The sequence below is a fragment of the Trichosurus vulpecula genome, chromosome 7, assembly GCF_011100635.1.
Source record: "Trichosurus vulpecula isolate mTriVul1 chromosome 7, mTriVul1.pri, whole genome shotgun sequence".
In the NCBI taxonomy this organism is placed as follows: domain Eukaryota; kingdom Metazoa; phylum Chordata; class Mammalia; order Diprotodontia; family Phalangeridae; genus Trichosurus; species Trichosurus vulpecula.
This window is the reverse complement of record NC_050579.1, coordinates 124,905,334-124,923,082: the sequence shown is the minus strand read 5'-3', so window position 1 is coordinate 124,923,082 and position 17,749 is coordinate 124,905,334. Positions and strand designations below refer to the sequence as shown.

At 35.2% G+C, this 17,749-nt stretch overlaps 1 protein-coding gene across 1 annotated transcript in view; it reads right to left on the bottom strand.

The window, feature by feature from the left end:
* AHI1 (Abelson helper integration site 1) overlaps window positions 1-17,749 on the bottom strand; it is a 241,425-nt gene that overhangs the window by 40,841 nt on the left and 182,835 nt on the right. Inside the window, exon 20 of the mRNA XM_036765884.1 lies at window positions 15,736-15,804. Coding sequence (XP_036621779.1) covers window positions 15,736-15,804 — 69 coding nt within the window. The remainder of the gene's footprint in view (window positions 1-15,735; window positions 15,805-17,749) is intronic.

Below are 17,749 nucleotides of genomic sequence, written 5' to 3'. Positions count from 1 at the left end.
CTTGCAGAAAAGCAGCTGAAACCAAAGCTGCACTTTGGTAAGGCTGAGGCTGTCTTAAGGTTTGCTAATGGGATCAGGGGTGGTGGGAACGCAGCAGGAGAAGCAAGATAAAGGACTGTGGGATTGAGAAATGGTTAAGAGCATTCAATACACTAAGATTAGCTTCAAAACAGCAGATGTTAGTTGTTTCAAGCAATTTACTTGTGAAGGTGATGGGGAGAAAAAAAGCTCGTGCATTCCCTTTCTTAGAATTGTATCACCACCTTTAGATCCCGGTTCTATCCTCGTGCAGAGCAGATGTGTTTGAATAAATTCTTTGACACTTTGACAGTTTTGCTAAAAGGAAACCTCCAATGGAAAACTTGATTGTATAGCTTTATTTTGATCACTTGGCTTATTGTTAATGCCTCTTTGGTCGAAAAAATTTCTGTATAAATATTTGTATGTTGAATGTCTATATGATAATCTGCATAATAAAGTTTTCATTTGCTCTGTGAAAACCCTCCATCAGATAGGAATTTAAGATGAAAAACACCTCTGATTAGGATCCTTACTATCTTTATAGGAATCATCATTATTTGACACCTATTTGATTTGTGCATATCTACATTACTGAAACGCCCTCCTCCCCTGAGAAGCCATAAAGGATGATGGAAGATTTCAACAAATATAGTAAAGATGTGATGCACTATAATAAGTCATGTCCACACCTATCATAAAAAGTGGTAAATGTTTTGTTTTATTCTGATTTTCATGGCATTTGAAAATTATTGAAATTTATACTTATTAAAGGAAACACGGCCAGATTTCAAATCCATGCTATTACAGGAACAAGATCAAAAATGGCGCTCAATTTCAAATTAATTTAGCAGGTATTTATCAAGAGCTTACTTTGTCCCTAGAATTGTGTTAGGTGCTGCACTAGATCAAAAAAAAAATTAACACAGATCCTGCTTGAAAGGAACTTACTCCAAGAAATGAAATAAGATCTTCCAATCCTCATACATTTTGGTCCATGATGTCACAAAGACATTTGTATAAAACCCGACCTCTTTATTTTTCCCTCAAATGTGCCGCATCTCTCACTTTTTCTTGATTTTGCCCATCTATGATTTGTTTAGAATTTGGGTTGTACATTTAGAAATTGTCTTTACCCTAACATTTGGAGAAGGTCCTGTTTTGCAGTTCAATCCATAGGATCATAGATTAGAACTGGAAGGAACCTCAGAGGCCACCTAGTTGAACCCCCTTATTTTATAGATGAAGCCACCGAGCCTTAGAGAGAATGAGTGACTTTCATGATCAGAGAACAAATAAGTATCAGAGGCAGTATTTGAACCTGAGTCTTCTGAACTCCACGTTCAGTGCTTTAATCATTAGGCCAAGCTGCCTTTATGCTAGCTCTAAGATTTCGGACATCTGTATAATGCACAATTGTAACTGTATTGTTGTTGTTTGGTCATGACAGTTGTGTTCGACTCTTCGTGACCCCATTTGAAGTTTTCTTGGCAAAGGTACTGGAATGCTTTGCCATTTTCTTCTTCAGTCCATTTTACAGATGAGGAAACTGAGGCAAACAGGGTTAAGTGACTTGCCCAGGGTCACATAACTAGTAAGTATCTGAGGCCACATTTGAACTCAGGAAGAGAAGTCTTCTTGATTCCAAGCCCAGTACTCTATCCACTGTACCACCCAGCTGCCCGAATAACTAACTGTACACAAACATATAATTACAGATAAATCTTAGAGCCTCATCAGATAGAGCTGTCAGAATCACACAAAAATAAGTTCTTCAGAACTATACTGTGTTCTAGTAGACTAGGAAGCACAATTCCCTATTTTCCTATGGGGTTCTTAGATGTATTGACTCTGGGTTGATTCTGAGGTTTCCAGAAGAGTGTTGGTAAAAGGCACCAGGGTGTAGTGTAAAGAATTCTGGACTTACAGTCAGGCAGCTCCTAGGCTGGAATATTAACTCCAATGTTTACTAGCTAAAATGGGTGAAGCACATAATCCTGCTAAATTTGCTTCCTCTGGTATAAAAAGAGCCTATTAATGGCTATGAAGCTTTCCTGATGTATAGCAAGATAAAAAAAAAAAAAGATTATTGGCCAGACAGAATGATTGTTGATTAATGGATAGAATCCATCTGGAAAGAGGTAATTTGTAGAATATTGCAGGGTTCTGTCTTTGGCCTATTCAATTCAATATTTTTATTTTTTAATTTTTTTTAATTGTAATTTTTATTTTTAGTTTACAACACACAGTTCTACATAATTTTGAGTTCCAGATTTTCCCCCCTTCCTCCCCAAGACAGCATGGAATCTCATATAACTACCACGTATAACTTCACGTTGAATTAATTTATACACTAGTCAAGTTGTGGAGAAGAATTATGACCAATGGAATAAGTCATGAGAAAGAAGAAACAGAACCACAAAAAAACCCCAAAAACAAAAGAGAAGAGAAAAAGGCAATCATGAAGTGTGCCTCAATCTACATTCAAACTTCATAGTTCTTTCTCTGGATGTAGATAGCATTCTCCATCGTGAGTCCTTTGGAGTTGTCCTTGCACCTTGTGTTGCTGAGAAGAGTGAAGTTTGTCAGGGTTGGTCCTCATGGAATCCATATATCTGTGGTTGTGTATACAATGTTCTCCTGGCTCTGCTCCGCTCACTCAGCATTATGTCGTGTAGGTTTTTCCAGGTTGTTATGAAGTCCGTATCATCCCCATTTCTTATGGCACAATAGTATTCCATTACCTTCATATACCACAGCTTGTTCAGCCATTCCCCAATTGATGGGCATCCCTTTGATTTCCAATTCTTGGCTACCACAAAAAGAGCCGCTATAAATATTTTTGTGCATATGGGTCCTTTTCCCATTTGTGTGATTTCTTTGGGATACAACCCTAGAAATGGTATTGCTGGGTCAAAGGGTATGAACATTCCTGTGGCCCTTTGGGCGTAGTTCCAAATTACTCTCCAAAATGGCTGGATCATCTCACAACTCCACCAGCAATGTAACAATGTTCCAATTTTCCCACATCCTCTCCAGCATTTATCATTTTCCTGTTTTGTTATTTTAGCCAATCTGACAGGAGAGATGTGGTATCTAAGAGTTGTTTTGATTTGCATTTCTCTAATCAGTAGTGATTTAGAACATTTTTTCATATGCCTATAGATAGCTTTAATTTCTTCCTCTGAAAACTGCCTGTTCATATCCTTTGACCATTTCTCAATTGGGGAATGGCTTGTATTCCTATATATTTGGCTCATTTCCCTGTATATTTTAGAAGTGAGGCCTTTATCAGTGACACTAGTTGTAAAGATTTTCTCCCAATTTTCTGCTTTCCTGCTAATTTTTGTTGCATTGGCTTTTTTTTTGTACAAAAACCTTTCCATTTAACATAATCAAAATTATCCATTTTGCATTTTGTAATGCTCTCTATCTCTTGTTGGGTCATGAATTCTTTTCTTTTCCATAAATCTGATAAGTAAACTATTCCTTGCTCTCCCAAATTACTTATAGTAATCAGCCTTTACTCCTAAATCATGAACCCATTTTGACTTTATTTTGGTATATGGTGTAAGATATTGGTCTATGCCCAGTTTCTGCCCTACCATTTTCCAATTTTCCCAACAGTTTTTGTGAAATAGTGAACTATTTGCCCAGAAGCTGGCCTCTTTGGGTTTATCAAAGAGTTGATTGCTATAGCTGTTAACTTCTCCATCTTGTATACCTATCCTATTCCACTGATCCACACCTCTGTTTCTTAGCCAGTACCAGGTAGTTTTGATGACTGCTGCTCTGTAGTACAGTTTAATTAATCTGGTATGGCTAGGCCACCTTCTCTAGCATTTCTTTTCATTAATATCCTAGAGCTCTTGTTTTTCCAGATGAATTTTGTTATAATTTTGTCCAGCTCAGTAAAATAATTTTTTTGGTAGTTCGATTGGTATGGCACTGAATAGATAGATTAATTTAGGTAAAATTGTCATTTTTATTATATTAGCTCAGCCTAACCATGAGCAACTGATATTTTTCCATTTATTTAGATCTGACTTTATTCGCGTGAAAAGTGTTTCATAGTTAAGTTCATATAGGCCCTGGGTTTGTCTTGGCAAATAGACTCCCAAATATTTTATAGTGTCCACAGTAACTCTGAATGGAATTTTTCTTTCTACCTCTTGTTGTTGGTCTTTGTCAGTAATATATAGGAATGCTGAGGATTTATGTGGGTTTATTTTATATCCTGCAAATTTGCTAAAGTTGTTTATTATTTCAAGCAGTTTTTTAATTGATTCTCTAGGATTCTCTAAATAAATCATCATATCATCTGCAAAAAGTGATAATTTAGTTTCTTCTTTTCCTATTCTAATTCCTTCAGTTTATTTTCCTTCTCTTATTGCTACAGCTAACATTTCTAGTACCAAATTGAATAGTAGGGGTGATAATGGACATCCTTGTTTCACCCTTGATCTTATTGGGAATGCATCTAGCTTATTCCCATTACAAATAATGCTTGTTGATGGTTTTAGGTAGATGCTATAATTCAATATTTTTATTAATAACTTAGCTGCTAAGTCAGAGATGACAAGCTTATTAAATTTATAGCTATTATAAAACAGGGAGGGAAAGCTAGTATATTATATGATCTAGTTAATTTCTTTCTGCTACGCCTTGTTGGATTTTTAATTCTTCCTCTAACCAAGTCAAAAATGTAACTTTCAATTCTTCTCTATTCTTTTATGGTATGATCTGTTATAATTAAGTTACTTATTCATTTGAAGTTTATAGTAGTATATCACACAAGATGCTGGTTTAAACCTATCTTTATGCAAATTATTTTCCAGTTTTCCCAGCAGTTCCTATTTAAGAAGTCCTGCCAGTAGTTTGTGTAATTGGGTTTACTAATCACTGTTTGAATTTTTTCTAGATCTTGCTTTATATAGTCTCTTCCATATATCTTTTTTTCTTTAAACCAGGACCAAACACTTGATCTTTTGTTTCTCCAAATGAATTTTTTTAACTTGTCTAGTTCTACAAAGTAACCCACTTGTAGTTTGATTGGTGTAAGGGGAAGGGAATAATCATTTATTCACTATATGAAGCAATGTACTTTAGTGCTTTATAAATATTATTTCATTTGATCCTCACAACAACCCTATGAGGTGCGTGTTGTTATTAATCTTAATTTATAGTTGAGGAAACTGAGGAAGACAGATGTTAAATGACTTGGCCAGGGTCACATAGCTAATAAGTATCTGAGGCTGCATTTGACTCTAATCTTCCTGACTCCAGGTCTTGTGTTCTATCCAATGTACCACCTGGTTGACTCTATACAGATAAGTACTATATCAGAAAATTAATGTAGGTGGTATTGTAATTTTTGACTTAACTACGGAAAAGGAATCTCTCCCTTTCTCTCCCAGTTTATATTTCTTTAATCCTACAAAGTTATATATGTGTATATATATATGTATGTGTATGTATGTATACACACATATGTATATATACACATATATACATACATACACACACATATGCTTCCTAAGAGTTTCTTAGTTGGGTGACTCAGATATAGAATTTCTCTTCTATAACTTCACCATTAATACTATACTGAACTGCAAATATGTTGTAGCCCAGTTTTGTATCCTGTTAATTAACTAAAAAATACTGTCTTGGGTTTTTTTAAATTGTTGATGCCCTTGAGTTTTCTAAGTAAAATATAATATCTGCAACTTTTGTTTTGGTTCAGTTGTTTTAGTCAGAACTGACTCTTAATGACTCCACTTGGAGTTTTCTTGGAACCGAAGGTGGAGTGGTTTGCCATTTCCTTCTCCAGCTCATTTTACAGATGAGAAATTGAGGCAAAAAGGGTTAAGTCACTTCCCCAGGGTCAAATACCTAGTAAGTGTCTGAGGCTAGATTTGAATCGAGGAAGATGAGTCTTCCTGACTTTTGGCCTGGTACTCTATCCACTGAACTACCTAGCTGTTCTGATATATGCAGCTAGGGCTATTTTTGTTTCCTCTTTACTCATGTTTATATTTTAACTTCTCTCATCTTATTGCTATAATCAATATTTCTGATACTACGTCAAATAATAGTGCTTTTCCTCTGAATTCAGTGGTAAAGTTTCCAGAATTTTTTCATTGAAAATGATGCTTGTTCAGTTTCATGTACACTGTGTGCTTTTCAATTAATCAAGTCATTTATAAAGAGACTATTACGTGTGAGACATTGTGCTAGGCAAGGGGGGATACAAAGACAGAAACTAAACAATATATGTCCTAAATAAAGGAGTTTACATTCTCACAAAAGAGAAAACATGTACACATATACATACATACATATATATGTACAGACATATATAATAAATGCAATATTGCTACAATATAATTAGAAAGAAATGGGGAAGGTACCAGCAGCTGAAGGGTCTAGAAAAGACTTCATGAATACTAAGATATACAGGCAATGGGATATAGAAATTTGAACTCGGGTTTAAAGGAAACATTATTAAAGACCCTTTCATATGTTCTTTTAAAAATGATTTTTTTTTTGCTTTTTGGCAGGGAAATTGGGGTTAACTGACTTGCCCAAGGTCATACAGCTAGTAAAAATGATTTTTATTGACTATTTTTACATCACCTAGATTTCTTTCTGTATCATTGCTCCTCCCTCTCCCAGAGCTGTTCCTTATAACAAAGATTTTTTAAAAGAGAAAAAACACAGTAAAACCAGTCAGAACACACACACACACACACACACACACACACACACACACAAATCAGACATTACATTTAATGTTCTACTCTCATGAATCTCTTACCTTTGTTTGCAAAGGAGTGAACAGAAGTGTTTTTTTTTAATATACATTTCTTCTTAGGGGCCAAGCTTAGTCTTTATAATTTCACAACATTCAGTTTTGATTATTTTGTATTTGTTCTTTTCATTTATGTTGTTGTAGTCATTGTGTATATTGTTCTCATGGCTCTTCTTTGTTTTTGCTTTGGTTCATTTAAGTCTTTCCATGCTTCTTTGTATTCATTATATCCATCATTTCTTATGGCATAGTAATTATATTTATATTTATGTACCATAATTTGTTTAGCCATTTCTCAATCAATGGACATCTACCTTGTTTCTAGTTCTTACATGCATATCCTTTTTTAGTGTTTTAACATAAATGAGTTTTGTATTTTAATTGTGTAATTTTTGTGCTCAAATTCCCTGTAGTGATTATTACAAACATTTTTTTTTCCCTTATACCTTCTACATCACCTTCTACCCATTTAGCAGAAGAATTGGCTTTACTGAGAAAATACAGGTTTTCTGCTTCAAGCTTCCTCTTCTTCCCCACTGTATACCTGGAATCCTACTGTCATCACTTTCCATCTTCCCCTCCCTTGTTTTATTCTCTGATGAAGAGTTCAGCCAACCTGGCAAAGCCAATTTCTCCACCTGGGCTTTATAGCTCATCCTTTAGTAGAACCTGTCCTTTGATAATTCCTTTTTTCACAGAATACAATCACAGATTTAGAACTGAAAAGTACCTTAAAGTCTAGCAACCTAATTTCCTAGTTGAGCAAACCCAGTGAGTATCCTGCTTGGTTAAATAATTTGACCAAGGTCATACAGGTAGCAAGAAGAAGAATGAGGATTGTAAACCAGGTCCTCTGATGACAGAGCTGCACTATACTCCTTCCTTTCTCTCTCTTTTTTAAATTTATGAAATAACACAAGCATTTCCATAGCATAGTAGAACAGAAAAAAAGATGACTGCATGTGAAACTGCAAATCTATTATGCACATCTTGCTATTCCTTTTAAATACAGTTACCAGTATTTTTTCTTCTGTTTTTCTTTTTTTCTTCCTTCTCTCCCCCCACTCCCCACTCGAGAGATTGCTACCATTAGATACAAGCATATGTATATATACTAAGTTATTTTGACTACTATAAATATCCAAATTAACTACAAAGGACCTTTCTCTCATCTTAACTTCTTATATCCTGGCTCCTTCACCATATACAAATATGCTCTGGTCTCCTTTCTCCCTAAAAACCAAACCAAACAATAAACACCCTACTACCACCATCAAACCCTGTTAATTTAAACCTACATTCCCCTTAAACCATTAACTATTATCCTTTATCTCTTTTCCCTTTCATAATCAAACTCCTAGAAAAGTTTGTCTACATTCTTACTTCCCTGGTATAATCTACCACTCATTTTCTCAATCCTCTACTCTCTGCTTCTGACTCCACATCCAGTATAGTTGGACGAATGCACAGCTCCATGAACAGTACATCAGTATGCTTGTCTTCCCACAGCCCTAATAGTTACCATTTTTTTCTTTTGTCATCTTTGCCAATATGGCATGGAAAAGTTCAATGTTGTCTGGATTAACATGATGAATAATGTTCTATTCTTTAATTTTTACTTTAAACTTGTTTTTACTTTTTAGATATATCCCTGATACTGTGAGTTTTAGTTTCTTATCCAATCTGTCATTCTTCTTTATTTCATAGGATTGCTCCATCTATTCACATTTAAAGTTATTAGAGTTGGGTTAATATTTTTCTTAACAAAACACTTAAGGTGTTTTGTTTAAATCAGAATTTTGGTGGGGTGGGGGGGCATTTCTCTTTTCTCTTTTAAAGCAGTATTTTGTACCTGTTACTAGTTTTGCTTAATCTATTTTCATGAAATCGTTATCTTTCTTTGTCCCACTTTCACTTGTCAACCCATTCCAGTTTTGGCAGTTTGAAAGTTTTACTGAACTTATTGATTTCATTCATTCATTCATTCATTTATTTATTCTTCCCACCCTACCCCCTTCTTTTTCCCCCTTGTTCACTTAAGTTACTCTCCTCCTCCTCTTTCCTTCAACTTCCTTTGTTGGTTTTTTTCCTTTTTCTATAGTTTTCCTAAGAATTTGTTTACTTTATTCTCTTCTTCATCAACTATCTCCAATTTCTAATTTGAACTTTCAATCTTTGATTAATAATCTGCATAACACATATTCCTTCTATAGATTCTTATGTTCCTCATGGAAACAAAGCTTCAGAAGTGCCAAATTTGAGTTCCCACTTTTAACTAATTTCTATGTTATTGCCTTTGTAGAATCTTCCCTTTCATTTCTCATTTTAAGTCCTTCCACTGCCACCTTGCCTGTGCTTCTGTAGTTCCTCTTCTGAGAAACTATGAAAATTATCTGCCTTTTATTGTTCACTCATGGGCTTAATTTGGTTATACCACACATTTCCCTCTATACTTTGCCTCACCTTTCCCATTTATCTATCCTCTCATTCTGGAATTCAGTCCTACAAAATACAATGATTTACCCATAGGAGGAGTTGTGGGATGCATACCATATTTCAGGCCTCTTTCTCCAACATAATTTGTCCTATTTCTTTAAATTTTGTTTTTATGTTTGTCCCCTACTGCATTCAGAAAATTGCTTAATGGTCATATTCCTTCTACTACTTCAAAAACCAGATAGACAAGTTAGTCTTTCACTTTTTATTTATTTTTAAAGATAATCTTTAAAAGTGAGGTATTTTTTCCCCTGGCAGTTGTATTTATTTACCCTTCTTTCTTATATTTCTGTTGTTTGGGGTTTTTCAAGTAAAATATTCTGCTCAATTTTTAAAAATGGCTCAAATGCTTCACTTTTATTCAATTTCCATTTTTTCCCACTGATGATTAGGATGTTCAAGTTACAAGGTATGTTATTTGGGATTGTATATTGAGTGCTTTTGTTTTTCAGAACATATAATTCCATTTCCTTCTCTGGCTGCAAGTGCGTTGCAGAATAGTTTTGTGTTATTTGAATTTCCTTTATTTTATATGTGAGGGTGTTCTAGCTACTTACATAAGTTGTTGCTTTTTACTGGAATTGTTAAATTCAACTACTATATGTCTTGAAGTTTGAGGTGTAGGACTTTTTTCACCTATAACCATTTGTAATCTGATGTAGGCTTTACATATACATTCCTATTAAACATACTTTCATATTAGTCATGTTGTACAGAAGAATTAGAACGAATGGGAGGAACCATGAGAAAGAAAAAAACAAAACAAAAAAGAAAATAGTCTGCTTCACTCTGCATTCAGACTCCATAGTTCTTTCTCTTGATGTGGATGGCATTTTCTATCATGAGTCCTTCAGAACTGTTTTAGGACCTTGCATTGCTGAGAAGGGCTAAGTCTATCAAAGTCTGAAAGCCAATATATATATATTCTTTTGATTGGTGCTTTGTGTTGAATATTGAGAAGTTCTGGAAAGTTTCTTACATTATTTCCTGCATTATAATGTCATATTTTTTGACTTGTCATGTTCTTCTGGGAGATTTATGATCCCAATGTTTCTATACATCCTTTCTTAAAGATCAATGGTTTTTGTTTGTGCTAAGATAAATTGTTCTTTTGGCATTGCCTTTTGCTTCTCTTCTTCAACTTGTCCTTAATTATGTTTGTATTCTAATTCTGTTGTTACCTTTTACTTCTTGGAGAGACCTGCCACTGATGAGGTTCAGGGGTACCCCAAAATGCTGGGGTACAAGGTTGTCCCAAAAGAATATGCTCAGGCCATCTCCAAATCAAAAAAAAGGCATTTATTGGGGGTAACAAAACACACCACACCACACCACACCAATCAGGCTCCTTTGCCCCTTAAGGGAGAGGCAGCTTAAGGGAAACCCCACCTTAAGGGGAACACCAGCTTAAGGGGAATACCCTCCAACTAAGGAAAATACCCTCCCTCCCTCAGCCAGGAGAGGCTAGGGTTTCTTATAGAGTAAAACCTGCCAAGGGCAGGGAGATGAATTGACCAGAGACAGTGGGCAAAGGGATGAGGAGATGAGGTAATCAGGGACAGCAGTTTCAATTTTGGCATTATTTATTCCATTGCTCACCCTGGGGCAGAGGTGCTCCCCCCACGCCCCCCAGCTTCTGTATTTCAGTGACCAGTCTACTAGAATCTCATTGTCTCCTAAGGTGGCTTTAAGCAGTACTTGAGATAACGGGCTTCTCACCGACCACTTTATTTGAATCTCATCACCACTACAGATTTAAATTATTTTATTTTAAAAATTATTTCTATTGTGGAGGCCATAAATTCTATTTCTTCCCTTCTAACATTCTCTCATGATTTTACCTTTCTTTTGAGTTACCTTGGAACATGTAGTTATGGTGCCATGTTCTTTTGGGCCTGTGTTTCCTTTGTCTTATATTTATTTTAAAAAATCTGCATTTTTTTGAGGTTCTAGTACTCATACTTCCTTTTAATTTTAGTACATCTCTATGAGCTTCTCTGATTTGGATAAAGATTTATAACTAAATTCTCTTCCTTTTGAAATCTTTGATGGTTTCAAGCCATTTTTCCTTATATTTATCCATCATTTCCTTTTTTAGTCCTCCCTTTCTGATAGTGGATGTCCATGTTGTACCAGACTGTAAAGCTGATTCATCTTTCTCCCTTACTGGGGAATTTAACTGTCATTGCCTTAAGTAGATTCTGAGGCAATAGGACAGGGCAGTAGATGTCAGTCCCCTTTCCTTCATAGTTGCAATGTGGATATGCACTCAGCTCCCTACTCCAGTTCTATCTATCCATCCTTTAGGTCAGGCCTGAACAACATATGACCTATGGGCCACTTATGGTGCCCCCTCCCCCCCCCCCCCCGCCAAAGGATTTCAGGCAGTCCACAAAAAATGTAGAGGATGTAAAAGAAAGCAAAGGTGTAATGACTGCTTTGTCCGTGCCCTGCTGTAACAACAATGCTGCTAGCAGCTGCTGACCAACAACAACAGGAAGGCTGCTAGCACAGGTTCTTTGATCTGCTTTTATAAGGAAAGCAACTTTAAGGGGTTAACAATTTTACTTTATTTAAATATACATATACCTTCACTTAGTTCAGGGGAAAAAGTCAGCACCCTGAACTTCAGAGCAATGGTTTTTCAAGAAAGTAAACTCAGAAAATAAGGCAGGCACAAAGGTTAGTTTTCAGATTTCTAAAGAAATTGATTTCAAACATCATTCTAGAGTATGATAAACTGATTGCTGACAAGAAGTGTAATGTATCCCATTAACTAAATGTAAACAGTAAGAAAACCTGAAAAATGTATTAAAACTTGTACCACTTAGCAAAACAATTTTTTAACATTAATGTGATTTTATGTTAAATAAAAATCTTAAATAAGTGTAATTAATTGATACTAATTGAAATTTCTCCTTTTAAAAAATGGTTTATTTGCAAAATAGTTTAATCATTAATTATACCTTTACTTGGAAAGTGAGCTGATAAAAACCTATCTGAGGCCAAAGATGTTTAGCCTATTTTAATTTTGGCCCCTACCTGCTGCCAAGTTGTGAAGGTCTGCTTTAGGTAATTGCTTGGGCTGAAGCAGTATCTAATACTTTTTTGCAGGGTGATGAAAGGTCTGTGGGAGTATTCTGGGCAAAATCTCTGCAGCCCTAGGTTCTCTCTCTCTGTCTCTCTCTCCCCTCTTCTTTTCTCCCTTCCTCCCTCTCTTCAGTCACCTCATGCTCTCTAAGAGTGTTTTTCAGGTCTCTGTCCTAGGCCCTCTTCTCTTTTGAATTCTCATAAGCTCCTACAGGTTCAACTGTCATCCCTAAACAGATAATTCTAAACCCTATGTATCTAGTTCTAACAGTGTTCCTGAACTCTAATCCCACATTACCAAACTGCCTGTTGGAGAGCTCTACTATCTACTATGTTCTATTATTTCAAATTTAACATATTCAGAACAGAATTAATTACTATCACCCTGTAAAACTCTCCCTCCTCTGAACTCCTTTTTTTCTGTTGAAAGCATCATCATCTTTCCCATTAACCAGATACACAACCTTAAGATCATCCTGGATTCTAAACTCTCTCTCATCTCGAATTTTCAGCCAGTTCTCAAATGTTTTAATTTCACCTCCACAACATTTCTCTCATCCATGTCCTTCTCTCTACTCACACAGCTGACATCATATTCAGGACTACTTCATCTCTTAAACTGAACATTGCAAAAATATTTTAATTTGTCTCCATGCTGCTATTCACTCATCTTTCTAACTGATACTTCACAAAGTTCCAAATGATCTCTCTGAAACGCAGGTTTGATTATAGACATGATAGCACAGAGGGAAGAATGCTAAAATCTGCATGTTGGAATATTAAATCCCTGATCTACCACTCACTACCTGTGTGGCTTTGGTAAAGTCACATCATCTGGGCTTTGGTTTCATCATTTGTAAAAAGAGTGGACTGGATTACTTTGAAGGCCTCTTCTAACTCTAAATCTGTGATTTATGATTGCAAATCACTCCAAAGCTCAAAAATCTATAGGGTTCCATATTTCTACTAAGATAAAATACAAATGATACTGTTCGGTATGAAATTGTTTTTTTCTAGATCAAACCTACCTTTTCAGACTTATTTTATACTTCTCTCTCACACATACTCTATATTTCAGCCAAACTGCCTTTCTCTTGTTCCTTAAACATGACATCCAATTTCTTCCCTTTGTGTCTTGTCATAGGCTATTTTTCCACCTCAAAAATGAATTACCTTTGGGAATGATGTCTTCCCTTCAATGCTAAGCCGAGATGCTACTTCCTCCTAGGAAATTTTCCTTTGTGGTTGCTATTCTCCCCTGCTTCATATTATCTTGTATTTACTCATTTTTAATGTATTATTATCTCCTAGTAGAATAAGCTCCTTGAGGGCAGGAATTACTTTTTATCTTGGTACTCCCAGTGCCTACCACACTTATTTGCATAATAGTAGGTGTTTAATTGAATTGAGTTAAATCATCATTTAGTAAATATTTAATACTATTTCTGGACTTGGTAATGAACTGTTTCTGTCCATTTAATCACGTGAATATTTACCTTTTAGTATACTTACTCTTTTTTCCTTCTTACCTGTTTTTCTACTACTTTTAAAAGCAAAGTATAATCAAGAATTCACACAAACTATTTCCTTATCTAATTTTCATCATGAATTTACATGGTCAAAAATTTATTTTTTTCATCACTTGTAATAGAAATTAAATATGGATTAAATATTCAGTTGAGATCACAAGTTTTAATTTGCAGCCAAAATAATAATAGCACCTGGCATTCACTTAGTACTTTGAGGTTTGGGGAGAGCTTTATATATATTTTCTCTTTTGAATATCTCAACAACATTGTGAGATGGGTACTACAGGTATTACTATCCTCAACTTACAGATGAGGTAAATGAGGCAAAAAGAGGTTATGTGACTTGCCCGTGGGTCACATAATTAGAAGTGAGAGACAGGATTCAAACAATGTCTTCCTGATTTTCAAGGCAAGACCAATATAAAAACTGAGTCATTTGGGATAAGGTTGTTAACTTTTCTGTATTCCAGACAGAGAAAGAAAAAAACAACTCATATGAAAGTTACCCTTTATGACTTTTAGTAACTTTGGTAAACTTCCTTTAGAACAGAAGAGATGATTCCATCCTAAGCTTCTGATCTATAGCGTGCTGTGAACAAACTTAATACTGAACAAAATTAAAAGGGAGATTAAGCATTTTGTAAAAATTCAATCATAATTCTAGAAATATTATCTTATCCCTTACTTTAGGTATATCAAAACTTTACTCAAATTACTATGTTTTGCATAATTATAACTTCAAGTAGTACAAATCTGAATCCATGCAAACATTTTACAAAATCCATTATTCACACTAATTGGGACCTAGCTTGTATTAAGATGAACCAGCTTAAAATAAATATCAGACAACTTAATTTAGTAGTAAATTTTGACTGAGGGAGGGGAGGAAACAGAAACAAATATCTATAAAAATGAAATTTTGTTACAGTAAAAAATTTTCTTTGGATTGGTTTACTCATAGTGAAGTCTGTTATATTTCTAGATGACAAACAGAAAGAATGTAAAGGCTAGTTTTCAGTAGGGAGAAGCAAAAATAAATCATAAGCCTATTTCTATGGGTTATTTTCCCTGGATTTGTGATCTCATTATCATTAAGAGTGAAGATCCTTCCTTGCCTATATTGATCAGTAATTCCTCTGTCACTTATAGTCTTCAAGAGCTGCCCGGGGCAAGACTTCCACAGAGGCCTTCCTGACTGCAAGGCCTCACTTCTATTCACTATACTAGGCAGCATCTCTCTCTGATCATAAAATTTGCAAATCAGTTATATTTCTGACCAGATCGATCATTTGATCAGTGCAGGGAGTTCCTTCTTCCAGTAGGGATTTGTGTCTTCTCTGCAACTTCGAGTACTTTTAGAGCAGCAGCTACCCACTTTTTTGATCCCCGAACCCCAAACCTTCTCACATCCCCAACTCAATAAATTCTAGAGGTCACCATTCAGATGCACATAAGAAATAAATCAAATTAAATTTCATAAAGAAAAGTTACCTCCTTGACAAACTCCTCATGGCTTCTGGGGACACGCATACCTGAGTGGGCAACTTCTGTTTTAGAATGCTGCCTGGGGCACAAAGGGGTTAAGTGGCCTATCAAGGGTCACAAAACCTAGACTGTGTCAGAGGCAGGACCTGAAACCAGGTCTTTCAACTCCCAAGGCAACTCTCTCTTCCTACGCCACACTGTCTCATAATAACTCCGCCCCCCCCCAAAAAAAGCAAACCCAAATCCCTCAAAACAAGCCAAATGACAATAGATAACCTGGAAAGTGAATATTGGTGCAATACTTACAGTCTCTGGACCTGGCAATGAACTATCTGTTCCTATCCTTCTAGGTACTGATACTGGAGAGTCATCACTCTAGAAGAAAAAAAAAATATTTCATTAATTGGACACTTAGCAAAAATGTAAATCCAAAAAAAGGTTATTTTTTTGTGACATAAAACTAATGAAGATGGTAACATATAGCAGAAAGAGCATTCAACTAGGAATCAAGAGATCTAGAATATAGTCCTGTCTGTAACACAAGCTATGTGCCATTAGGCAAATTAATTAACGTTTTAGGTCTCGGTTTCCTCATTGAATTAAAGAGATTAACTACACGTCCTTTCTGGCACCAAAGTCCATGATCTTTAAGAATGCTTCTAGATCTAAAAGTCTGTATATTTGTCTACAAACAACTATAATGTCTAGCAAAACAAGGGAGAATTTACCTCTCTGGTGATTTTGGTGTGATTAGACAATACTTCCATTTTATTAGTATTACTACTGACATTACAAAGGAAAGTCTCATAAAGATAAAAGACTTGATAAGATAATAAGGATTTTTTCTAAACTTACAATCTATAATTCAAGGGTTCTTTTGTGCCAAATGGTTACCTTGAAAATGCTGTAGGGGATATTTGCGGATTTATTCTGAACTCGACTTGACCTCTGGACTTTGACTGTAAGGGTGCTTTTATATTTTAAAGGCTCATTTTTTCCATCTTATGATTAGCGCCGATTAAATCCTTTTATTCCCGGGCCTCTTACTCACCTACTTTGCTGCAGGGAATCATCATTATTTTAATGAAACTAGGCCTCAATAAAGCCAGTAAGCTAAATATACATTCTTCACAGATATTTCTAAAGCATTTGGAACAAATCAAAGAGCTAAAACTACAAATTTATGAGACAGTTTGGCAGGGTTTTGTAGAGTGGGTTAAAACAGATTTAGAAGAGGGAAAAATAAGAGGATGTGCTTTTATTCAGAGATACTTTCCTTTAAAGAACAGAATTCTGAGACATCAGGTAAACCAAAACTTCTGTGTTTTCATGGCCTAGTGTGTGGAACTATTTTTACAGTAATTCTTTGTGACTAAGATATAAAATATAATCCAAAAATCATATGTTGATTTTAACCAAGTTAATTATTATGATTTAATGAACACAAGTTAGAAAATTTGAGTGAATCAGTTTTTCTTCAATGAAAATAAATTGTTACTTTGAAGCTACTATTCACACACACATATATTATACAATATATATTAATACATCATCCTAATTGGAGAAGGGTAGATGATGTCCCCATCTTCAAAGAAGAAGAAAATAGAATCTGCAAACTATAGTTCACTGAGCTTAACTTTAATTCTTGAGATGATTTTAGGACAGATTGTTAAAGACATAGCTGGTAAATATCTAAAATCAAATCCACCAAGGTTTCTTGAAGTGCTTCTGGTGAATGAATTGCTATTTTAAGAATAGGTCCATTCTTACAAAAGCCTCTCTGGTGCAACTTTACTTGTTAATTGGGAGCTCATATTTTCTGACTCTTCTAGAATTAAAAAATATACAGAGACCAGATCAGAAACAATGAGCATATTCAGGTTTTAACTTGGCCCACTCTGCTCTATTGAAAAACAAACTGTCAACTGGATCTAAAGAAGATTTAGGAAAATCTTCTTGAAAGTGCCGTCTATAACTTCTAGTTGCACTGTGAGGGGCAACATGTTGGATAAAGATATTTGAGTCCTCAAGTCTGAGTATAGTGAGAGTTCTCTTGTGTCACTGGAGATGAGCCAAGACCAGTCAAATGAAGCTAGCTAACATGAGGGTAAAGAGCAGATTCTCTTCCTTAAACTTAGAATATACCATCTTCTCAACATATGATTCTGATTTTTTTCACAATTAGATGATAGTTTCATACATTTCATATTAAGATAGTGAGTTATGAAGGTTATATTCACAAACATACACCTCAAGATTTTCTGAATATTCTGATCACTTATTGATACTGCCTATCTTTCTTGGATTTATCTCTAGACTC